The 26,780-nt window shown below is 36.2% G+C and overlaps 1 protein-coding gene across 2 annotated transcripts in view; it reads right to left on the bottom strand.

The window, feature by feature from the left end:
- Nucleotides 1-26,780, bottom strand: part of SMYD3 (SET and MYND domain containing 3) — a 371,713-nt gene that overhangs the window by 318,109 nt on the left and 26,824 nt on the right. For both annotated transcript variants that reach the window (XM_017740180.1, XM_017740187.1), the window contains exon 6: nucleotides 24,619-24,755. In XM_017740180.1, coding sequence (XP_017595669.1) covers nucleotides 24,619-24,755 — 137 coding nt within the window. The remainder of the gene's footprint in view (nucleotides 1-24,618; nucleotides 24,756-26,780) is intronic.

Here is a 26,780-nt window from a genome sequence, read left to right as displayed (position 1 = left end):
AGCTCAGTCCTGTAGGCCAGTCCTGGCTGTGTCTCATCTCCCCCTTAACTCTCTCTAGGCTCTTGCAGCCCTGCAAGTGGAAGATGAGACATTCCCACTGGCTGATACTAGCAACACCCACACAAACATACATACCCCCCAACCTTTGGAGAATTAGGTTTCCCTATCAGCAATGTTTCACAGCTAGCTCAGTTTAGTATAGCACCACCACTCTTCTACTCATTTCCATTTGTGGCATAGGTAGCTGGGGTTCAGGCACAGAAAATCCACCAGTTAACACCTTGTCTCTCATCAGCCTGGCCTTACTAAACCTATGATTCAAAAATTCACAGTGTAATAAGAACTCAGATACAAATATACTGTACTGCTAATCAGGTACACAACCTCAACAGCCAAGCCAACAGTCAGGCCAACAGCCAGGCCAGATGTTTGTTTAACAGCACAAACACAGTACAGGGCAACAGTCCAATATGTGGTGGGGTCCTTAAGAGTCAAATTTACCAGCAGAATAAACATTAAGTAATTTTTCCATTACAAACTTCAGCAAACTTTCAGTATTTCATGACTGTACAGTCACCTATTAAAAAAAGACTTAAAACCAAAGTTGAAGTGACAGCCACAATGGTGATTTGAGTACAGGTTCATATGGAAACATACAGTGATAATTAATCCCTTGTGAGCAAAAGCTGGTTTAGTCCTGTAACAAGATAATTGTCAATTCTGCTCTGATATTATTTTTGGATAGTGATCTAATGTTTAATTATATTCTTTTGGTAGCTGACTGGCACTTTTTACAATATCTGCTTTCACCTGAAACCTCTTCATATTCTTTTCTTATGTGAATGCATTAGAAATCTAATTGAAAATGTGCTTTTTAACAGAGTTTCACTACATTGTTTGAGATTTAGAAATATGATTGTGGACTGTGATGTGCTGTCTCTGCTATATCAAAATCTTTGATCTTGTTTGCTAGAAACACACAAATCAATACAGCAAGTATAGATTGTAATAGACTAGAAATATAGAAGTATACATTTGATTCATGAGAGGAAATAAGTGAATTCAGACAGCTCAAGGATTACTTTTCTTGTAATAGAAACAATTTTAATGGCAGGGAGAACACATTCTTTCAATTGTTTACCAAGGACTGACTTCAATAGACTATTTTTCCCATAGAAATGTCACTTTTCTCCTGTTCTTACATAACAGGCTCTATTCATGCTTCAGAATACCAAATTTTGGCAACAACACATTTTCTGAAGCACCAACAAGAAAAGAAATGAGAATATGGGAAAATAAACAATTAGAAATAAAATAATAGCATCTATAAAGAAGCTGGCATGGGTCTGGAGCTTCTTATAGAGAATGGAACAAAAATGCTAAAAGGTAAGGAAGACTGAAGCAACAGCTTGGGGGGAAAGGGTCTTATTTTACCTGTTTCTCTCTTTAAGGAGTCAAATGCAGATGAAAGAAGTCTCTGCCAAAGGGAGGAGATGGTAAAGATAAGGGAATTATTTCAGCATTTTAAGTGAGTTTTGAATAGTTTGGAAAATGTATAGAACCTTCATTTTCTCCTTTTTTAACCAAAAAAGCTCACTCATCCTGATCACAAATATAATTTCCTTTAAGAAACCTGTAAGATATTCAAATACAGCATCAGTGTTGCATCTACTTCACTTTCAAAGTTTGCTTTTCTTTCTTCAATTGTTTAATTTAAATATACCACCCAAGGAACTCAAAGTTACAGAACCAATTTATTTTGCTGAGGTTGCAAAAATTCAAGCTATTATCATTCTAATTCTTTTCTTGACATCCATCATAAGCTGCTTCTCAATTATACCATATTTTCCCATGTGCCTTCCCATCAAATGCATTTACATTGACTCATATATTTAAAAAATCATTTAAATGTTACTAAGTGATGTTGATGGATAGTACACAAAAGTATAAAAAGACAGTCCTGCATTTTTATTTATGACTATAAACATCAGATATTTGATACAATATGTGATCTGTGGTTAAATACATATTGTCTTCCTTCATAAACAAATATACACAGAGGAAAAAAATGAATAAAATGGAAAATATTTAATCAGCAAATGTTTCATGAGAATTACAAACATTGTTGGGAGAAAGGTATTTTTGGGGTTTTTTTTATCTTTGGGTCTTTTTTATCTTATTTTTGTGATCACATTTGTACCATTTTCAGATTTCCTAGTGGAGGGGGAAATTGTTTATACTCAAGTGAAAGTTCCCAATGGAAAACACTCTCTTCTAGAAAAGTTAAGAAATGTCATTTTATCATTTATAGTGTTCACACTATCTCCTTTTATTTATTGTTTCCCATTTGCAAGTATTTGAGGAGGGAGCTACATATACTATGTATACACAGAGCATTTGGACACAAACTGTGCCTCCTTTACAGGCAGTACCTTTACAGATGTACAGGGGTTAGGATAAGGTTATGAAGTTATTACATCATATGTTTTATATAAAGTTGTTGTACAGGACTTCCCTCAAATACAATAAAAAAAAAATTAAGCAGCATTCCTATGTGACCAGATCTACTAAGCAGAAATGTTATGGTTTAGACAAGTTGTAAATCCATAACCGTAAGGACTGTACTTCCAACAGCTACAATATTATAATTTGATTTGATGTTTCTTAATGAAATAGCTTCATGTTTCATTAAAGAGGTGCACAAGCTCATTTCAAGTGACTACAAATAGCAAACTGTTAGCTCCTCACTTAGTAGTGTTGAAAGTGGTAGTTAAAGGATAGGAAGTACCTGGCATTGGTCTTTCATAAAATGCCTCATGTACCGGGGTCTATGCATCTACATAATGTACAGCCAGCACTCTACTCTGCCTTGATTTAAAGGATTAGTATCCTGGAGAAGTAAGGCTAGCTCAGTATTTCCCATTTTCAGCATCAAGTTTCATCTCCATAATCTGTAATCAAGTAGTGCAAGAAAACCCATTAGTAAGCATGTGATCAGCACAGTAGAACCTTGTCGTAACTCAAAACTTGAAATACTTGGCTAACTCTCACAGCAAGTATAAACTGGCATATTAATCATTTTTGTCCTTCAGCTCTTTTTTTGTGACTTCTGACCACATTTTATGTACTCACAATTCTTCACACCCTACCTCCTAAAACATAATTTATTAGAGCACTCTTTCACCAGAAAATCTGAGGCAGGGAGAGGTTACCCTCTGTAGTTTAGGCAACAAAAGCAAAACTCCATAATGTGTCACAAAAATGTACAAAACATACATTCATAATACACACAAAAACAGTCATGTCTTATGGGGATTTGAGGAACTTAAGGAACAATACCAATATGGGAGCATTTGCAGTCACTAATTCAGAAGGACAGGCTGAATTGACCTGCATCCATACAACGCATCAAACTCCAAAATAAACATTAAATAGTGGAAACCATAAAAGAAAAAACTGTTGATATATAAACAGTTTCCAGCAGAGGGTGAATGAATTTGTTCTTGGAAATTCCCATGAGCTAGCTACAGAAAATTGGATTCCTTCTCCCCAAGAGGACAGTGCAAAGATTTTATGGCCACTCTTCAGTTCAATAAAAAGACATAACTAGTATGTTTGAAAGGAATTTTGGTCAGACATAGTTTAGTTACACTGATATATAACCCTTTGTTCTGTCAGACTGACTTGTGGAAGAACTGAGGGTTGCAATCATTTCTTCAGTCTCGAAGCACATGAATCAGACGTACATCTTTCACTGGAGCTACCGACCCCCTGCATGAATGCAGCCAGAAGCTGGACCAGATGCAGATGGCTAAGGCTGCTGAGGCAAAACTGAGCTAATGCCAGAAAATTGTGGAAATCAATCAGAACAGTAGGGGATTACTTCAATACTTTAGCTTGCCAGTACTAACAAAATTATTGTAGTAAGAGTATGGAGCCTTGCTCTGAGGTAGAGCAATCAAGACACAGTGCCACAGCTTCTATGAAGGCAAACTTAGTAGGAGCAGTGGCCAGCTGAAATCAATGCAGAGAATATTGGCCCTGTTACTGAGCTGGTGAAATGGACAGAATCTAACAGGACAGAACCTTTCCCTCCTGGGAGTCTTTTACAAAAACTCGTAAGTAAATTTTAAAGAGAAATCCCCAGAAAAAGCCTAAGTTTCAATCAAGTGATAAAAGCGTACACAACTGTTCCAGGGAAGAACTAAATTGCATTTCTTTTCATACAAGATCACACCCAAGGGTCTCATTAATTCTTGAGATCCTCCTATTCAAATGGAGAGTCATAAGTTGTAAGCACTACTTTTTTGTCTCTTCTGTTCCTCTAAAGAAATATGTAAGAAAAGACAGTTCCAGTTATGTTCATTGCCATGTTTACCAAAGACTGTCACATCAGGAACAGATTACTGTAACATAATCCAGCCAGACCACACAAGGCCAGCTAAAACCTGAAAGCAGAGCAGAAAGCAGCTGCTTGTTTAACTTTGCTATATGCTGGCAAAATAATAGAGCTTGCCTGTAAATTGGCCTCCAGCTATATATTGTTTTTCAGATGGCAGTTACTGTTTAAAGCTCTACACAAGGTACCATTTACCAGAAAACATCCAGCTAATACTCTACTTAATAATCTTTAAAGAAAAAGCATAAATGATCAGGTGTTTTCTATTAAAAAATCCTTGATTCCAGAGCTCACTCCCCAGCAGAAGGCAGAGCCTGCCAACTTTAACAGATCAAGCTTGCATTTTTTCTCCTCACATGGGAGGGAATGCAGGCTGCAGGGCTTATTATGAAAATTGGTTAAGCATCACTGAGTGAGAACGTCAAGATTTTCCTTGGGATGTGACATGAAGATGTAGCTTATTTTTCAAGAAGTGGCCACAATTGTTGCCTGTTAGATTTTAAAGATAATAATCTCATATATTCCACACTGAAGTTTCCTTCTCACTTCGAAGAAACATTTCCATTTCTATCAGGTCAAAAATCTACTTTTTAAAATCACCTGTATAAAATGACTGCACAGACATAGATTTATGATAACACAAAGAATTTTCTCAGACAATTTGATTATCAGGAAGAACATCAAAAGATTACTTATGTCCAAATATGACCTCAGCATAAATTCTCTCAGTAAGCCACAAAAAAATGAGGATACTGTATTTTTTAACATGCTGTATCTCCCTCTGAAAGTCTCAAGTCTACCAAAAAATTCTGCATATTTACTTCCTTCTATGAGGCCAAGATTTGCAAGTTTTAAATAAGCTTTTGTATAATTACTGAATATATTTTTATCAATCAGTTTTGTGACTTCCTAATACAAAAGGCTTACATTTGCATAAATCCAAGATTTGCTACCATGATAACTGGAAAATAAGTTACTTAAATATTTTGAAGCATTTTAGCTGTTTTTACTTACTGGAAGTGAACATTTGACTTCATTCCAAATAGAACATTGTAGAGACACCACCTTTCTCTAGTCATGCAAGTAAGTAACAAGCTAGTCCTATCTGAAGGGGTACAATGAAATTGTGCACGGGGAAAAATCTTTTTAATAAAATGTTAATGTCATTGTAAAACCCATGTCTAGATCAAGACCATCCATAGTATTTCTATGACTATAAACCCCACAGAAATGTTTGTTTGCAATTCTCCACTGTATGAGACCACCATCTCCTGCTCTTCCACCAGGAATACATGCCATGATGGTGAAAAAGTTGGATAAAAGTACACACACACCCCCCACACCTTTGCTTCTCATCAGTAGCCGCTCCTCTCACCAGTACCTAAACTAAAATCTTTAAATCCTAGACAACAGCTTAAGAAGGAGTGTGTCTCAGCTACTTCTGCTATGGCACATGTGACATTTTGGTAAAGAATTGTCAAGAGAGTACAATGTTCCCAAATCTTTCTGAAGAAACTCTTAAGTTAAAATTTCAGCTTCGGAGTGAGTAGCATACGGCTTCTGACCTCTATGTCCTTTTTATAGAGAAAAGTAACAAAAGCATTGTCAAACTCAAATAAAGACAGACACATGAGAGGTCATCCAAGCATAATGAAAACATTCAACTGTAGTAAGGTACACTACTGTGGTAATCTGTCGGATGGAGGGAGAAAAATACTGTCTGCCATACTAGCTTTTAAAACAGAAGACAATGTTTTCTACACACTGATAGGTTTAAATAATTCCTTTTGTTTTCTTCAACTTTTAAATAAATGAAAATATATAGCTCTCTTTCACCACAGAAACAGAATAATAAAGACTTTAGTCCTGATTTTTAAAAATCCCTGTAAATTTGTCACTCTAAGCCCATAAACAATTTCTCTTACAGCAAGAATACGTGGTTTTGGCCAAATGAAGATGCAATTCTGTGGGAACCTAGGATGCAGAGGATATTTCTCTGCCTGTTTTGAAAGGTTTTACCCCCTGGACACTACTGTTTTTGATCTTTGTCCATGGGAAAATTTGCCTAGCCTCTGGGAAGAATTTGAATCTACAATGGTGTGAATTAGGCAATAGAATACCATGTGAGATTACCACAGGGTGAAAAATTTAGAGTTTTTAGGTCTATTTGCATAGTAAATAGATAGAAGTAGAAACCCTCAAAATGGAGGATAAGTTGTAGTTAAAAGCTTCTTTCTCCTTCTTCACTAACTCCATATTTTGCAGCAATAGTGGTTCGGGATGATTGGATAAAGAATTCCGCAGTTCCTGTCTACATGATTTAGGAACTTGTTGGACACTGGTAAAAAAGTGAAAATATCTTGCATTTTAAGCTTTCATTGGGTAATTTACCTTTAAAAAGGCTGTGAGATCTTGACAAGTCGTCTTCTTGCTGCATTCTCTGCTCTGTGCTATGTCTAGGCCATGCCAGTGGCTTGTACTCCTTAGATAAGAATTAATAAACACCCATCTGGAGACTGAGAAGCATGAAGTCCCATTCACCTCCTTTTTCCTCCTGGCAAAAATCTACATGTCTCCCCCATCAGGGAAGACAACAATTAATAACGTGGACAGCGTTACAATTCACAGGGTAACAATACAATGGAATAAATATTGTCTGTATTGAAATAAAAAGTCTGGGTTCATCCCAATGTCTTACCAAGCAGCTTTAGTTTAGCCTAGTCTTTTGTTAGTGCTCGGGGAAATGTATAAAGTCATCATCGGCTGCAAAGACTCTTACTAAAGTGTTAAATAGCACAAGGTCAAGAATCTACTCCTGTGAGTCAGACATCAAAAAAGCATGTACAGGGAATATTCTCATTTTCAATGAATGCTATGATAACCGTAAAATTCTGCAAGGCTTTTAGTTAGCATGTGATCTACTTTATGCTTAATTTACATGAGCAGAAAGATAAAACTTGGTTTAATAGCAGTATTGTCTTTCTCCACCAAACATGTAAACCCATCAATAAGATTCTATAATTAGTTTAGGAAGGATCTATTTTCTACAAGGTCATAGAATCACAGGATCATTTAGGCTGGAAAAGACGTTTAAAATCAAGTCCAACCATAAACCTAACACTGCCAAGGCCGCCAATAAAGCAGGTTCCTAAGTGACACATTTACACATTGTTTAAACACCTCCAGGGATGGTGACTCCAGCACTTCCCTGGGCAGCCTGTTCTAATGCTTGACAACTCTTTCCATGAAAAAAATTCTTAATATCCAACCTAACCCTCCCTTTACACAACTTGAGGCCATTTCCTCTTGTCCTACCACCTGTTACTCGGAAGAGACCGACATGCTGCTCAGGTCTCCCCTGTGCCACCTTTTCTACACACTAAATCAGTTAAGACTGATTTGGTAACATTTGATTTTTGCCCATATATTATCTTTATTGAGAATATTTTGTATTTGACAGTAACATTATCATCAGGACAAAGTGGAAAATAACTGGTGCATGCTAAATCTTTTCTTTTTAAATACTGATTGAACGTCATCTTTATGGTGAGAAAAAGATAAGCAAAAATGGTGAAAAAAAAAGCAAATAATAAAAATAACCAAAAAAACCCCAAACAAACAAACTCCCACAACACTTTTTTTTTTTGTATTAAATATACTAAAAAAGAACAGCAAAGATACAGACTGGTGCTGTGTTTTATTCGTTTGTTTATAAATATAACAATAACTGTTAATATTTTAGCCAACAGTTCTATATTCTCATCTAAACACCTTCTTAATGTAGCAGGCATGTACATCATCCCTATGAAAGGACAAAAGTAATTTATTTGTTCACTTTCCCACATAAAAATCAAATACAGATAATTTCCACCTATTGACCATAAAATCTATGTTATAAATCAGCTGCCCCCTTGCTAGCGACCATTATGCTTTGGTTCTGGAAAGCAGCGTAGAGCTGCACTGCCCAATGCTCTCCACTGGAATCAGCAAAGCTACCTGTATTTACACCAGTTAAATGATTTTCACATGGTATGGAGAGTGCATATGAACATACAAAAATGAGCAGTGTGCATTATAAGGATAAAGATTTACAGTGATCGCTACAATTTCGTACACAATTTAATATCCATCCAGTTTAATAATGTCATCTAGGTAAAAGATTTCTATGCATTTGAAACACATAAGATTTAATTTTACTCTGTTGGGGACTTTTAATTCTTATTCTCATGAAGGCGAGTTGACATGAGGAATTCCAGAGGTAGGATCACAGATCACCAGGTTACTTTTGATAAACAGGATTAACAAATCATCATTTAAGGACAGCTATTCCAGGTCTACACAAATGTGGATGCGCAACCACAGTAACATGTTTCTGACCACCCCACACCAGATTCTTTGTGAAAAGGGGTAGTAAATACACAGAGAGAGGGGGATCTTTCCACCAATACATCCATCTCAGTACCCACCAACCTCTGCCTTAGGAATTTCCTGAGCCAAAGGCTGTATTCATTTTAAAACTGACACTGACTTTATTTTCAAATCAGCAGACCAGCAGTCACGCAAGTCTAAGACATGACAAATCTGATGTTATCTTCTCCCCTCAGGCCTTACATTTTGATCTCTGACTTCCAACACATAACAGCACTACAGCAACACAGCATTAGAAACACAGGATGAAACGGCTCCCACAGCTCCACCCCACTTACCAAAGACTGATGAAGTAGAAATATCATGTCAGAGCAGCCAGATGGTACCACTGATGAGGGAGAATATTCCCAAGTCCAAGGTAACAGCTGTCAAGGCAAACCTGCCAACTCGTAACTTGTCTGTAGCTACCCAGCATATTTGATCCAATGCATATGGACCAAAAATAAATAAGTCACCAAATGAAAACTTTTACTTGTCCTGTTATACTCCTCCTCCTCCCCTTTTCCTGCATCCTTTTGTCCACAACAGGGAAAGTGAGGATCAGGCTTCAGCCACAAGGATGAGTTGCCGTTTATTCTGTATCATGCCAATCAAGAATATTTTTAAGTTATTAAAAATGTTCTATAGCATTTCAGAATCTCATAAATCTCTTGGTCTGTTTGGTATAGCAACAAAACCAGGGAAAATCTCCAAATTTAAAACGCTAGGTGTTTTACTCCTTTTATAAAGGGCTTCATTAAAACCATTTGCCATAAGATCCAAAGCTTGTTTACTGTGATATGCTACATAAAATGCCACTGTAGTCGAAACTCTGGCCCTTTTCTCATTGATCTGGTATCTCCCTATCTGAATTGGGAGAATAGGAAATTCTAATTGGGAGAATAGGAAAAGGCTACCCAAGCCCTTACTTCAGCCTTTCTTGCTTCTTTTCTCCAGGCATGTCAAGCAGTTTCTTGAGAATAGTTAAGAAGAATAAGAATAGTTACTATTTTCCGTATTTAAACAGAAAGGAAAATAAAAGGGGTTGAGTCAAACATACGAGAGCTTATTTTTTCAGGTTCAAGGTTCAGGAAATGCCAATCTTTTAAATTATAACAGTATTTTTAAAGGAAGAAAATCATTGCATTAATATGATTAGATCACAATATACTAACCTAGTTCAGATTAATTTATTTGATGCTAACAGGCTGTTAGAGAAACCAGAGCTTTGATGTGAACTAGTTCCACCCTTTTCAAACCGTTTAGTAAGAGAACAGGAACAAATAGAACCTCCATTAACAAAGCAGTTTCTGAAGACCACTTTTAAACACCAGGCATGTTATTCAAAACAGTCCAAATTGGCCCGCAAAAGCTTGATATAGCCCCTTTTTAATAAAGATAAATGAGTCTGGAAACTAATCTATCAAAATAAAAAAGTCACTATCAACAACAACATCCCTTTAAAGAAAGCCAAAAAGTCTGCCAGCTTTTAATTCATGCACAGTAACCTCCTGCATCTGGCTTTCCAAGGGCAATCCCAACCCTATAATTACCCAGCAGTCACAACTGGTTTTCCTAACAAAGCTGAGCCTACACAGAAATACCAGTCATAATAAAGAAGCATTGAGATTATTCTTCCTTGTGTTTTCTAATACTAAAAAAAAGAAATTTCAGATAAATACTGAATGCCAAAAGGAATAAAAACATGAGAAATTCAATCCTAGATCATGTCACACATGATCAGCATTCCTGTTTTATAGCTCAGCTTCCACCAAAGGCAATGATACATTTTAAATTCTAAGAAAGAAGAGTCCCATTAAGTCTTATGTCACTTCTGTAACAACACACTTTTTAAAGGGCAGAAATAACTCCACCGCAACCATAAAATTCATGAGGGATTTTGCTGAAAATTTCTACATCATGTCATGTCCAAATATAACTACTGTCTTCACAAAAGCAGCAGGCTGATAGAAAATCATGGTTAAAATAAACTGATTACCTCTTATATTCTTGTTTTATCTCCATGTACTGGTTTCATGACACACATAGAGTAGCATTACCCAAAATGCAGAAAGCAGTTACAAATAACACTAATATTATTTACAGTATGGATTATCTGTTAATCCAGTTACACTGCAAGAAGAGAAAATAAACACTGTGGTGAAATGCCTTCTTTTTTTTTTTTTTTTGGCATCCTATAAAAAATCCATGTTCAAATAACCTTTGGATTGCCTCTTCTGCTCTCTTCAAACCTTCCCAGCCTGTAGAAAATATCCCTGCCTACAGACCTGTTCTGCTTGCAACAGTGCTTTCCTGCAGCCAGCAATTTTCACAGGATGCAGTTCTGCAAGCATGGCATTACCAGACTCATTTGGACAGACCAATGAGAAAGTCATTGAGATCCAAAGTGAAAGACACACCTTTCCTAAAAGAACAGCAATACTAAAGCTGTTTATGAAGTTTTAAGTATTGCAATGGCTCTCCCTCTTTTCTGGGAAGATGGTGCGTTTTAGTTAGGAGGAAAACCAACACTGATTTAAAGTCCTTAGGAATTCCTCTGTAATAAATGCACCACTCAAAGAATCTCAGTATTGTTATCCTAGCCTTGTCTCTACATGTGTATAAGACACAACCACTGGAAAACTATAAAAATTACTTCAAAAAACTTAATTATTTATTTCACTGTCACTGACTGATTAAATTTCAATGCTCCATTTGCTTGGAAATAAGTAAAAAATAAAATGGCTTGGGTTGTTTTTTTTGTATTTGAATTTAACAATCTTTTTCAGTCTAGGCACTGACAGTTCCTTACAATTAAGGGAGTTTCAGAAATTCCCAAAAGCACTCATTATTAAAAGAATTTTATTAGAAGTATTTTGGTGCAATCCAAAAGCTATTTAGCTTAGACAGGTACGCTGCTGGCAACAGCTGTTGAAATTTAAACTACTCGACATCAGACAAAGAGTTTGTCTCACATTAGAAGATATAAAAGGTAATTGCTTCTTTTAACTTACCAACTACTAGGAATACATCCAAAAAAAGTCTTTCTGGGTTAAGCCCATTAATACAAATAACTGCATAATCAAATGCTGTTTACAGGGTATCTTTTATATCACATGATAGTTGTGAATGGATGAACCCTAGCTCAACGTTTTTTTAAGTGTCTTTTCCATCCCTTATGCTTTTACATATAAGTCTTCAAATTTATTTCCCAATTATTCAGTCACAAAGCCCTCAAAAAATGAAATGTGTAAGAGTTAATTTGGGGAACATTTCAAACTCAGAATGAAGCAGCAAATGAGTACATTTTCATCTGCTGCTTTTTCTTTCTCAAAAGAAGTTATCAGTGATGGCTTCCCTGGCAACGAGGCACAAACACACAACAACACTGATTCAAGCAGCTAATCAAGGACAGATGTCTCAAGAGAGCATCAAAGCAGCCTTCTACATTTCCAGGCATGTCTTACTTTTCTACAAATAAAAATATCCCTATAGCTAGGAAATCCAGTTGAATTCTCAAAAGGAAGACGTGGTGGTTTGCTTTTTTTTTTCTAGTGCATCTTTCTATACTTTAATTACAGATTCCCTGCCAGTTTGAATAAAGGAGCAGAAACATTTGTCACAGCCATATGGAAGCATCAAAGATCAAGGGTGTTTTCATAGGAAATACTTCTAAAGTAGGTTTCATCCTAACTTCCAAAGTTCTCTAGCATTCCTTTATGAAGCTGAGTGCCTTAACATATAACAAACACATCAATAATATTTTCAAACTCATTTCAGAGTGTTCTGGCATAAAGTCAAGCTTCATTAAAGGTCTTCTCTTAGGGATTCAAAGATCATAGACTCACGTATTCTGTTCTGTAGAACCTACACGTACACAGGTCTTGTGTGATCTGTAAGACTTCAGTTTCATTTTCTCCAGAAAATGCATCTACATCAAGTAAAACCCGAGGCAATCCTGATTTCAGTTACCTTTTTTTTGCATAACAACATATGTCTGTTACATATGTGAAACAGCTTATTGAACAGATTATTGAAAACTTTTTACAGCATATGACTACAGTGTAACATTAATTAGTAACACTTTAATAATAGCAGTGCTAATTAATTCTTCCTAACCTATAGCAGAACAGCATGTGCAATGCTGCTAGTGCTAACAATCATTCCATGGTGTACATTTCACATACACTGTGCTGAACATAATTCAAATACAACATCGCCCAGAACACAGAAGAGCTAAGGCAGATAAGTGGAGGCAGATTGACTTACCAAGACAGAATGACATGTGAGTGAATGCAGGCAGCTTCTGGCAACAAATCAGTGTGGGAAGAATTCAAGTTTTGTTCCCTGTTTGCTCTTAAGAAGCAATGAGTATATTCACATCTTGTCCCAAATCCCATTAAATCAAGGATGAGACTCTCAATTTACTGGGATCTTAACACACAAGATTGAGCACAAGGTCACAGGGTCAGAATGGATACCCAAGTCAAACAGCACATATATGCCTGGGCACATCATCTCAGTACAGATCTGCAATCTCAACCAGAACAGTAGATCACCATCACAATGCAAAATTATCTTTCAGCCTTAAAAATCTTTCAGGCATTCTGGATATAAAAATCTGTTGGTTTTCTTTCCATTTAGACCCAGTTATAAAATCACTGTTACTGAGAGAAGAGCAAAATTGACTATTTAAACAAAGCTAGTTAGTTTCCAAAAAGATCAAGTGAACATTGTAGGATCCCATGGCCAGATCTTTTACTGTATCTTTTTTTCTCAGAACTCAGCTTTATTTGGAACAATAAATCAAAGTCACTTTGCCTCACTATTCTAAATTCCACAATTGATCATTACCTGTATTTAATCAACATCATTTGCTTTCATGAGCTAGAATAGCCACCTGCCCTACCTCTTGAAGGTCCTCCAAATTCTCTGTGCAATTTTGATTCTAAAAAGTGGGACTCAGAGCTTCTCATTTGCTGAGTGCTTTTATTAGTAGCACCATAACAAGTAAGCAAATTTTGTTGGTCTAAAAGAGTTGTTTCTTTTTCTGCCATAAAGAACTAAGACAACTAACATATCTCCACTGAAACAGCAGAAGACATACAACAGCTACCGACCGGAAAGATGAGACACCAGGAGAAAACTTGCCAAGCTGCAGATACACACCTTAATTCTTATTGCTACATGAAAATAAATAATTTCATGAGACCCAAGGAGATTTCTAATCACTAAGAATACTAATTACAGAACTATCATCAGACAATCAAGCATTCCCTACTTAATGCTATCTCAACTAAATATCAATTGCCACTGAATGACAGCATGTAACACACTCCTACCTTCCCATCTTGGAAAGCTGACTGTGAGAAGTCTGGAGTCAAACAGTTCAGGAGAAGGCAGCAGATAAATACATATTACTGTTATTATATGCTTGTTTGATCCAACAAGCTGGATGCAACAAGCTTCATCTTATTCCTGCCTATGCACCATTTCTCCCCTCTGCCACAGCAATGCAAAAATGGGGTCCAGAGAAACCTCCTCAAACTGCACACTGACAACAGAACTCCAGTCAAGGGGGTATCAGCAAGACAGCACAATTAAAAGCATATAGTGACATATATTCACAGCTTCTCACTTCCCCTTATGTGTTCAGGTTAATGCTAGCAAAAAATTAATATAGAATATGATGAACTACACAAATGAGTAGGAACTCACCAGCCTCTCATCGCCTCCATTTCTCACACTTAGGCACATTCACTTAAATTTCTACAAATACCTGTATGCTCATTCCAAAAAAACAAGACATGCTCTGGCAACAAACAATGGTGCTCAAATGTTGTCTCAGGCTTAACTGGAAAACACCATGCCCTACTAAGCAGGCTTGTTTTTCTCTTTCTGTGCCTTTCTTATGAGTCTTCACATTTCTCTTACCCATCTCATCTAGAAATTGAATTATCAGAAAATTAATTTTCAAATTTAATTTCTTGTGAATCTACAACACTTAGTAGTAAAAGAGTTACTAGAAATCATACCATTTTGGAGCTACTAAACTGGGCTGCTTGGTTTGCTTATATCATGGACAGGTTTGCCAGCATAAAATTTATTTATTCTCTTTTCTCTAGTGCAATTCCTTGATTTGAAGATAAAACCCTCAAAGAAATATAGCTGGCAGCACCATGCCTGGAAAGCAGATGCTTACTCTTCTCCCAAACAATAGGCTATTTCATGGTCAAAAATCTCTTGCTGCTGTGGATACTCCAGCTCTTTCAGTTTGCTTCCCCAGCAGATCTGTACCAATGGATGATAGTTTCTTCCAGAATACAAAGCTACCAGACACATCTCTTTTTATTTGGCAGTGTTTTCCTGTATTTACACAATTTGTGTGGTTATGGAGATTTGTGATCTCTCAGGTCTTGGAGCCAGACACAGATTCACTTTTAGCCCTGACTCAAGAGCATGCACTATGATGTATTTTCTACTGATACCACCAGCAACAGCCAGGGCCACTGTGAGATGTCAGAACTCTACCGAAATTCAGCTGCTTCCAAGAAGATGCAAGCTTGCAAATAAGAACCATTAATGTTGCACAACATCCTGCTGTTACTGAGTACTTTTTGTTTACAGGTTCTTATATTCTCTAATTTCAGCCATGACAAGATATTACAAAGACAGTTCAATAATGTATAGGAAGCACATCCATTAACATCTTCATTAAGCCAAGAAGTTTTTTAGGTAACTGTGTAAAGTTAAAGTTAACCAGAAAAAGATATTTTTCAAAACCACAGTTGAGACAATTAACCCAAATTGCTTTTCTTTTTTATACCTTGTGGTCCACTCATGCTGAAGATGATGGTACAAATCTTGCTGTGGTTCTCAGCAGCCACTGTTAATTCATCTCAAGCATATTCCTTTTATACGAGATGGTTAAATGCACTTATTCCTGATTTAACTAACAGGTACAAGGACATTAAGACAACAAGCTGAATCCTCCTCTTGGTCACTCCTGCCATCACTCGGCTCTGGAGTCAGCCTGGGTACATCATCCAGGCAACCGTACAAATTTTGGGCCTGAGTAAACTGACAGAATGGGGGCAAACTGGTGAAGTACTGCTTTACCACTAAGCTTTACCACTGGAGCTTTTCAGAACTGTGGCTTTCCAAACAAATAAACTGGAACTTAAATTAAAAATTACAATCCAACTGATATGCCTGAAAGGATAATTTAATGAAGAAAAATTTGCTATGGAATGAAAAACATAATGATCTTGTATAACTAAGGCAGCAAATTATGTTGGACTCATATCTGTCATTGGTCCAAATCCACCAGGAAAATTCCAACATTATCATATTCTCACAAGCTGCTTCTTCAGCTACTACATAATTTTTTATAAAACTATGGACTGTACTTCACTTTTTAATACACAAAAAAATAGTCAATACATGCATCATTAATTATAAAACCTAGGCAAATGAAATCTCTCATTTAGAGAGATGCTTGGTTCAAATTTATGCCATTTAATTTATCACCAGGATGATGGATATTGACGCAGGTTAAAAAAACCCCAAACACATAAAAATACAAAGAAAAAGTTGGAAGCTTAAGAGCAAAACAAGCAATTCTATGCTGTTGCAACAGCTTCTCACTATCAGCCAGATCATAGAATTTTACCTCATACTCATAAAGTAGAAAAGCAAACGTGACTCTTTCAGAAGATTAGAGAGCACAAATGCACACTGTGCAAGTTGCTGTTTCAAATACAGATTTTTTTGAGAATGAGCTTAAAGGCTGAAATTACTACAAAGTGAGAAACATGTCAGCATTACTTAGTCTACATAATTTCTGCATAGCAGAAAGCACTGATGTCACAGACAACAATGTATTCGCCCTTCTTCACTATCTTCCAAGAAGAGGAAGAGGGCCAAACAGGCACAGTAATTTTCACCCACAACACTGAATGAATGTTGATAAAGCAGTAGGTAAGCACTTCACCATTTCTATCTTGACTAGTAGCCACATATCACCACATCCCATCTATTTACATGAGTGTAGATAACTCTGACTTCCATGACCTTGTGATGCATAAAAGTACCCATCAAAGAGTGCGTGTCCAAACCACTTTCCTCTGAAAGCTGAATGAAACCTTGGCCTTGATGTTAATGGAAGAAGAAAGAAGATGAATTTTATATTTGTGAGTACAGCCAAAGCACGAGGTTTGTTGATAGAATGAAGAATATTCTTGTGGAATGGGAGAAGGAAGAAAGCTTTATTACTGCAAATTTCTATTTTAAACTAGAAAAATACTTCCAGATTTCCAAAAGTGATTATAAAAACTTTAATAACAGCCCACAATTACTTTAAATTCAGAAGGGAGATAAGTTCAAATCCATTATCTGCAGTAGCTATGACATTAGGGGCACATTTGAATGAACACATTTAAAATTTCAAAAAGCCCATAACCAGCACAGAAAGTTTCAAAGGATCTGTAAGAATAAATACAATTTATTTGTGATTATAGGCATGAAAAAAGTCTAGTCAATATTTACATAATCAGGAGGAAAGGGGGAGAAAAAATTAAATCACTAAGGCAAATTAGATGATCTCCTAAAAGAAATATTCCCAGATCTGACTCTGCCAGTCAATCTACATCTAAGTTACCTGGGGACAGCATGGGAACTTCCAGTGTAGGTGTGTAGGGAGAGGCAAGCAGGAAAGCTGTGACAAATCATCCTGGCTGTCAATAGCAGAGCTCTTGCACCTTGCTTGCAGGATCTGCTGCCAGCCACTATTGCAGAATATCCATAAGCACTGTCATGTACTATCATGACTTAAACAGGACATGTACTATTTAAGACAGCCTTTGTCAGCTCGGGTTGCTATGGCACAAACTAAGCGATCTCACGCCAGCCTGCAGCACATCAGTGCTACAACCACGTTGTGACAGCTGCTCATCCATACTGAAACACAGGATCAATTCGATTATGCTATTGAGTCAGTATCATGGCCTAATTGTTTCTTTTTCCACCTTATTTCTACAACAAACTTAGGAGTAGTTTTAATGAAATAGAACATGGCACACCATAATTACAGTTAAAGCAAAAAGATATATATTGAGGAATAGGGAGAGAACACACTTTTGAGGACTGAATTTTATGTAGGTAGGTATAATTTAATTGACACCCACTGAAATGCCTACATGAGACAGCACTTGTTGCAGCCTCAATTGATACTTAAACTGTAACAGCTATTTAGCTCTACAGCATACCTTAGACGGATGTTATACTCATTTTCGGAGAGATTCTGAAGCAGCTCAGAATATAGCAAGTCAACAACAGCACCACAAATACATGGCTCCCCATCCTATATTCCAAGAGCGTGGTATTTTTCAACTATCAATCTACTGCAATGTCATTCTGGAAGGAAAAGAGCTTTTTGCCTTTTCATCTATAAAACATGTTGAACAAGTCTCAGCGCTGATTAATAATCCTTCCACACAAAATTCTAGCTCTGCCCCAGCCAAAACAAACAAACAAAAAATGCTTTAAGCAATCCCAGTGCAGGTCATCCTAAAGACAAGGATAGAACACTTTGCTGCCAACAGCACTACAAGCAGTTATCCTCCTCAATTAGAGGCTCTTAAAATTGCTGATAGAGGATGTAAATGGTTTTCATTTAATACTCAGATCTTTATGAAACATCTCCATGACCTTGCTTCATGCTGGCTTTTCCTAAATGTAAAAGGTGCCTCACTCCACACATTTTTTTGCATGTATTCCAATTGATACAACCACCAAAGCTTTTTATTATTACTGCTTCCAGTTCACTTCCATAATGGTGTCAGAAAACAGACTGATGTATATCACGTCAGACACCATTGGCTTTTTAAACAGTGTCTTTTGTGGATATGGTCTGAGCAGAATTAGGAAAAATAATGGTAATTAAGTCCTGGCCACCTGGGTCCTTTTCAGTCCTACACTAAAAAATTAAAAAAAAAAAAAAGAAAACAAACCAAAAAACCCACCACAAAACAAAAAAACCCTCTTACTAGGTAAGACAGCAACCCAGAATCAACAATACATGTTAGGCAAGTGATCATTCATGTTTGCTCAGTACAAATATGAAGGTCCATCAGAATGATTTCTGTTATGTTCAGACATACACCGGAAAGAGTACTGAAAAATTCTCCTGAAATTATAGTGGCAGTGACACAATATTTCTGATGATTGCAACTCAGTTCTTCACAGCTGTAAGTGTGAAGCTTTCAACAGGTTAAAACCACACACATAGAGTACAGGAGAGAGGACACACCATGTCCATATTCCCACCAAACAAAACTTTATCAACAGAAATACTAAATCAATAGCAATGTAGGTAAAAAGATAATCACAAATGTCATGCAGTAGACTTACAGATGGCAATAGTCAGAGAAGAAAGTTCTGATATAGTTTGATGAGCAAGAACATATTCCTACTACTCTAAAACAAAAAGAGTTAAGATTAACAAGCATAAATGTATATTGAGCACCTAAGACTAACCAATGTTGTTTCAGGTATAATAATTCCTGGAAGTTATAAGACTTTGGCATTTATAATAAAAAAGAACAATCAAAATAAAAAGGTTTTTGCAAAATAGTTTCCTGGGCGGTGACTAAAAATAAATTTGTCAGTATTGGTCTTCAAATTACCATTAGACAAGGCAGCAATGTACATTAGCTTTGAATTACACAAAGAACACTGATGGATTAAACATGCACTTGGTTTTTTTTCCTGTCTCCAGGAAAAAAAACTCACAGCCTCCCAATCATTGGGAAACTGAACAAGTGCATCCAGAGTTAATTAGATTAGCAAGCCTAGCATCAGAAAGTAATCTTCACCTGTATGTCTTTAACAACTCTTAACCTGCTCATAACTTTATCCTAGTATTTCTTTTGACTTTCTTGATACAAATCAATTTTAATTTACCTAATTACATGAATTACTAAGTTAAGCAGTGAATCCTAAATAAGAGTAACCTACTGAAGGCATTACTGAAGAATATCTTGACCAGGCAGCTGTATCTTGTATTCCAAGGTCTTCTCAGAGAACACACGCTCTCTGATGCCTATAAGATCTGAAGGAGCAACATGAAGATCAAACTTACTTTATCAGTCATATCATTTAGTATCTCCTTCAACTTGCACCTAAAACAACACATAAATATATTACCATAATTCAGTATTCAGACTTTACAAAGGCCAAGAGACACTGCTCAGCTCCTAGTTCTCTTCTGCCTATGCAAATACATACTAAAACCCTTTTAACAGTGAGATTTCTTTTTAATTGGTACTAATACCTTTTATGTTGAAAAGAAATTCTTTCAAAGCATTGAGTGGAATAAAAAGTAAGTACAGAAAAGTTAGAAGAACAAGTAAAATATATCCAAGTTTTGATAGGAGAAATGAACAAAGGATTTTAAAGAGACTAGGACACTGGCTCTTGAGGGATGTACCTCTGCACTTTATAGAACCTCCTTACTTCTTCTGAAGTTAAAAACAAAATCAACTACAACAACAGCGTAAATGGACAACTGGTCTTTTGGTTAAAACTATTTGTGGGCACAGAGACTGGCCTACAGCATCAAACTTGTATCTCTTCTTCACTTTAATGTCAATTTCACAAACCTCAAAAAAGTGAGACGAAAAGAAGTTAATCTGACATATAAAAGTTGCACATATTTCTAATACATACAGATACTTCTATTTGTACTATCCTAGACTTACAGCTCTACAGTCATTCAGACCTGTTTTTGCTCTTCAATCTGTGTCCATTCTAAACTGACCTGAAAAGGAATGAGTAGAACAGCACCTGAGAGGAGGGTGGTGAGCAGCACATCCACCACCTGCATAAAGAAGACTACTCACCTCCCACATATACAGGTGTGTGACATCTCCAGTGAACTGAAAGAAAGCAGCACATCTATTTTCAAAGCAGAATCTGTTCATAACAAAAAGCTGTCAAGATTGGAACTGCAGGAAAGATTGAAAAATTCAGAAAGCCAAAAATCCTTTGTCTAGTCCCTATCACCCCATGTGTGGTTAAAATACTGTCCAGAAAGAGAAATTCTGCGCAACAGAAAAATTAGAAAAAGACTCTTACTTCAGGAGTTATGTATCATCTCTGCTCTATGGGGTTCCCTAAAATCTTCAATCCAGCATCCTTTCCCAAAAAGTTTATCAACAGTTTCATCAAAACATCAATTTTGACACAGTGTGAGTAGTTGCAATTCTATGTAAAATGCCAAGCCTACATTTCATCTAAAAGAAGTCATCTTAGGCCTGATTCCCGTCAGTAGAGTCACAGTTTCACAGTCAACATGGCAGGTACAGAGTTTATTCAATGTCTTAAAGTGGTTCACATGGTTCTGTCTGCTGGTATAAAAAGAACCATAAATGTATACAAAAAATTTAATTCTTTATCCCGCATCCATTAAATGTCTCAAAGGACTCCAGGCCACCTCCTCACACATGTAAGTAAAAGCTGAAGAATAAAAAGCAAGGACTGATTTTATCTCAAGGTTATGGAAACATCATTAAACCATAAAACCACGCTGTCAAAAATTTATCTTGACATTAGAAAATGTCTCAGTGGAGTTAAAGCCTTACCACGTAATTAGCTGTAGATAATTCTGTTTAATACTGAGGATCAGAATTTTAAAACAGTCACAACCTTGATAAATGGCATGTTAAATAAACTGAAGCTTCCAAAAAGTGATCAGATAACAAAAATGAGAAAATTCAACTCCGGCTCAAAGGACAGTTGATACAAAAGCAAATTGTCTAGTAAGGACAGGGCAACACTGTCAGAAAGAAAGGTACATAACCCTTCTGAAACACCTCCCCATCCAGTACAGCTGGAATTTTCCACAGGTCTCATGCAAACTAAAAATACATTGGGGTGAAATTCTGCTCCCATGGAAAGAAATGGCAAAATTGTCTTGATTTTCAATGGGCAGTTTCTACAAATGTGCATTCGGGGGCATTCTCTGCCTATTAAGCAACACAGGCAAGTGAATAAAACTGTAATTAATTTTCACAAAGACAAGAGCAGTGGACAACAGAGAAGGAGGACTGTTTAAAAGAGCTTCTGAGAAGCTCTTTTGACCTAAATTAGGTTGGAGATTTTCCAAGAACCATCTGGAATTTAGTCACCTCACTGCAGGATAATTTTTCTCTTTTGTCTGACAGTCTGTTTATTTTCCTTCTTGAGGATCCAGCATCAAACAGAATAAAAAATGACCTCTGACTGGATCTTTTTGCGGCACGCAATGAAAGAACCGATCCAAAAAAGTTCAATGTTCGAATAAGCACCTACTGAACTTGAAAGGAATGTTGGAGGCAGTTGGGAAAACAAGATTACATCTTGAAGTCATGTATCTGTAGTATTTCTTTATTCTATGACCACGCAGGGAAGTCATCACAGCTGGTCTTCTTTAGAGTTATACTACAGAGAAGAGACTGCAAAAGTCTTATCAGAGACTTTACAGTTCCAAAGTCTTAAATTTTACCTGCTGAAAATAAGCACCCCTATTCAGCTTAAACAAAACAAAAAAAAAATAAATTAAAAAAAATTGCATGGACATCCAGTTTAGCTTCCAAAAAACATTCTGTGGGAATGGCAGAAAATGGCTGCTGCTACCTCACTAGGGATGGGGGCATACTAAATTAATATTTTAATACAATATCACACTTCATAACACACTCGTTTGACAACCAAATTGGGAAGGCTGTAAAATGCCACATGGAAAATTAGACAGTGACAACAAGGTCTTACAAAAAGCTTGACAGTTGTGCTTGACTGAACTCTGAACGAAATACTAATCTTACTCATGTAAAGCACATGGCTGTTGACAGCTCTTTTTCCCAACCACTCACCGGTCCAGTCAGACTCTCCTATCCCTTCTGCCAGCTCTTTTTAGTATTAATGATATCAAGTATGTGTACACATGACAGGTAGATGTCATTTGCTCTCCATTTTCTCAGGGCAGACTACCACACAGACTAAATAGAATGAGCAAAAGAAGGAAATGAGCCCTGCTTTAATGGACAAAAAAAACCCCAAACCAAAGAACAATAACTTAAAAACTCAGTCCTTTTCAATAGGGTGGGGGAAAATTCACAGTCAACATGCAGAATACATCAAGTTTAAAATATCTGTGTGATATCAAAGCCATAGTGGAGCAAATGTCATTAACAGGAGCATTCCCAGTTCTCCAGTTAACAAGATACGGAGCTGGGAAGTCTTGGCTTTCACTCTGCCTTTGATTGCCACTTACATCACCTTAGTAAAATACATGGGAGGGAAGAGGAGGTGCACATATGTGCACATACTTGTGCATGTGTGTACATAAAAAATTTAAAAGCCTTCTCTATTTTCTTCACCAGTGTTCCAATGTGTTTAGTAATCATCACGCTGTTTCTGTAAAGCCACCACGGCCAGTCTCCATCTTAAGCTTGCTTATTACATAGAAGGCAACAACATTCGGAAAGAATTTCTTACAAGCTGCAACTCAGTTCAAACTGAGTAGGCAGTGATCATCTTCTGATAACCAGTTTTATCTTCAGCTGCACAAAGCCTCTACACCCGATAACACAAGGTGCATCTTTCAAGTGAAATGCATCTGACAAAGTTCAGGCCAAACCAGCACGCCAACAGAGACAGTAAAACAGCTTCAGTGGAGACGAGGTACTACATAATGGGTTTTATCTATACAACCTTTTGACTGGGTCTATTTCAGACTGAGTGGTTTCTCAGGTAAAATTACAGCTTTACATCACAGCAGTCTAATCACCACTAAAAAAAAAGTACAGAAAAGCAACACAGTTGATTATATTGTTCCTACTCCTGTCCACAGCAAAAAAGAAGGTTCCATAACTTTGCAAACAGATTTTTTTTAAATGTTAAAAAAAAAAAATTTATAGCATTTTTATTTCATTTCTCTCAAAGAGGCTCACTCTTTTATTTATATCAGAAGAAAAAGAAATGTTATAGTTTGGCTTACTTCATAAACATACACTTACTAAAACAACCAAAACATAAATAACTTAAGACAAATCTTAAGGTAGAATTTATCAATCAATTAGGAATCAAAGAAATTAAATGGAGTTAAAACTATGAGTACTCTTCATATAAAATATTTCTGCTAGCATTGTTTGAATTTAGCTTCCCGAATTGAATGGAATAAAATATCTACACTAAAAGCCAACAATACTTAGTTAGTAACACAACAAACATTTTACATACTGTGGAAACTAACTTTAAATACTTTACATGTAGTCTTTCAGAATAAATAATCTGCAACGCCTCTGGAAAAAGCAGCTTGTGGGATACAGTACTACCACAAACATTAGCATATACTACTAAATGACAAAATAGCATGGGAGCATATCTGCAAATATATATCACTTTGCAGAAAAATTCTAGGCTGAAGAGTGATGTTATATGCCCTTTATTACTGTAAAAAAATTTTAGGTTGATTGACTCAATTATATTTGAACTTCCTTGCTTTTTTTTCACCCAACAGCTTTAACATGACAATTCTAAAAAAAGAAAATAAATAATATCCTCTGGCTACTGCTTTAATTCTGAAGTGTTGCAATTATAGAAAAGTTATACTTCTGCTTAAATACTGACTGAATTTAAAAAAAATAGTTTGAATTCACTTTGTCATATATCACACTCTGAACGTATCTACTGAACTCCCACGCAGAAATAAATTGCGAACACGAGGAAAGGATAATTTATGAGTTGTCAAGCAACCAGATTTTAACACTTACTTTTGTGAAGATCTGAAAAAAGTCAATTGCAGGTGGCAATTGAGACTCATCCTGGATCTCAGTTTTCAAATACAGTTGCAAAGTCTGCGCAAGGTGCCTGAGGCCATCTTTCATTTCTTCACTTAACCGTTCAGTGTCTTATGGGGAAAGGGAAAAAAAGTAGACCATGTCATAAACACATTTCACCAACATTTTGAAAATGTCCAACGGCAGCCATACAGTCTAGACATTTCCAGTCCCAAAATTAATCTTGACAGAGGGCAATTTTGACAGAGGGCAGACATTTCTCATTTTTTGTGACAGTTACCTATCAACACACAGTAGAGCTTATCAGGTTGCTACTGCCAAATCATATGAATACGATAGCAAGTTAAAGATCAAAAGCCAATAGATAAAGCAGATGTGTAAGCAGATGTAAGACAATACACACAAAAATTAGGCATCTGGGTTTGTAACATTAACCACATTAGAAATATGCTTGAAACTTTAAGCAGTAGTACATACTTTCATACTGTACAGATGTGTCAGAAACACTTTATGCTAGCAGATGAAACAGAAAAGTATTTATAAACAAAAGGAGTTTCATACAGAGCAACTGGTAAACAATGAATATGAAAGAATATGAAGTAAATATCACTTTCTTATAAAGCACCACTATTCATGTTTTACAGATAGAAATCTTGAAGCAGATAGAATCACCGTGCCTGATTTTCTCACTATGTGATTATGCATGCATCAGGTCTCTGATAACATGGAAAGTAAAACTGCTGCTGCCCTAGTAAGTTCACTGCCTGATTACATGCTTCACATTTTCTTTTTCCTACCAGTTAGTACAAAATGAAGAATGTGAAGCCGAACGTATTCAAGCACCAGTCTATAACAAAAGGCAGAGATTTATTATGCACTGTGAATCAATTTTATCTCTGCATAATGGTGAATTGTTATTTTATTATAAACATCTATAGCTGCCCACAGCACTACTCATGTGAAATTAACAATGTGGATGTTTGCAGGTGATTTTGCAAGCATGAATGAATATAAATGTTAGAAGTCCAGACATGTATGTTTTTCACAATGTATTGAAAATCTCTGCTATAGAAACGTATAATATCTATGAGGACTGTGTCTTCAAGAGAAGCAGCAAACTTTTAGGTGACTGAATCAAGTTTAAAAAATATAAAAGAAAAACCATAAACACACACTTGCATTTCTTACATAATATTCCTTTGAAATCAAAAAAGCTTATTCCTTCAAATGTAATTTTTCAAGACAACATGTGATTTACCTTAAACTATCTATAACATATGGCAAAATGTATTATAACAAAGAGAGGAAGGCATGGTTTGTTTCACTATTGGCAAATAAAACAACCCTAGACTAAAGAAGAGAAATTATATAGGAAGCATGTTATAAATGGACACTGAAGCTTAGGACAGATGTGAACATGAATACCAAAACCAACTGGAACTTCAGGGAGAACTGACAGAGATGGAAGCAGAATGCAATTATCCACACTGGAATCTGTCCAGGACATCAGAGCTAGTGATCCAGAAAAAAGTCCCATGGGAACCTTAATAGAAAACGATCAAGACCTCGTTTCCAAAGCACATAAGAAAAGAAGGCCAAAAGAAAAATGAAATTAAATTTGTGAATGTCTTCATTTTCTGTTTTTAAGAAAATTTTTTCAATTGTTTAAGAAACCTGGTGTGGGAGAAAAAATTCTATAAAAGGCCTATGGAAAGTTTTCTAAATAAGGCATGGGGATTTAATGATGCAACTTTGATACTTGTACAAGTAAAGTAGCAAAATATCTGCCCCACAGTACAGCAAACAACTATTTTCTGAACACTGAGTCTTGGCAGGTAAAAACAAAGACTACTTCTGAATTACTTTAACATACAGAGAGCCCAGAGAACTAAAGAAGGAAGGAATTGTCTTAAGATAAATGAGAACTAGCAAAAGTAATAATGCTCAGAGATACCCCTCCTACTTAATGTGAGGTATATAAAGGAATAATTCAGGGTATACAAAGGAATTTCAAGGAACTATGGAGATTGGAAAAGAACTTTATAAAGGGCTGGATGCCTCCACATGCTTTGTGGGTTTTTCATGTATCACATATTTAAGCAGTATAATATATATATTTATATTATAATATATAA

This window comes from Corvus brachyrhynchos, unplaced genomic scaffold, assembly GCF_000691975.1.
Source record: "Corvus brachyrhynchos isolate BGI_N302 unplaced genomic scaffold, ASM69197v1 scaffold31, whole genome shotgun sequence".
Taxonomy (NCBI): domain Eukaryota; kingdom Metazoa; phylum Chordata; class Aves; order Passeriformes; family Corvidae; genus Corvus; species Corvus brachyrhynchos.
The sequence above is the reverse complement of the archived record's forward strand: the minus strand, read 5'-3'. Positions and strand labels throughout refer to the sequence as shown.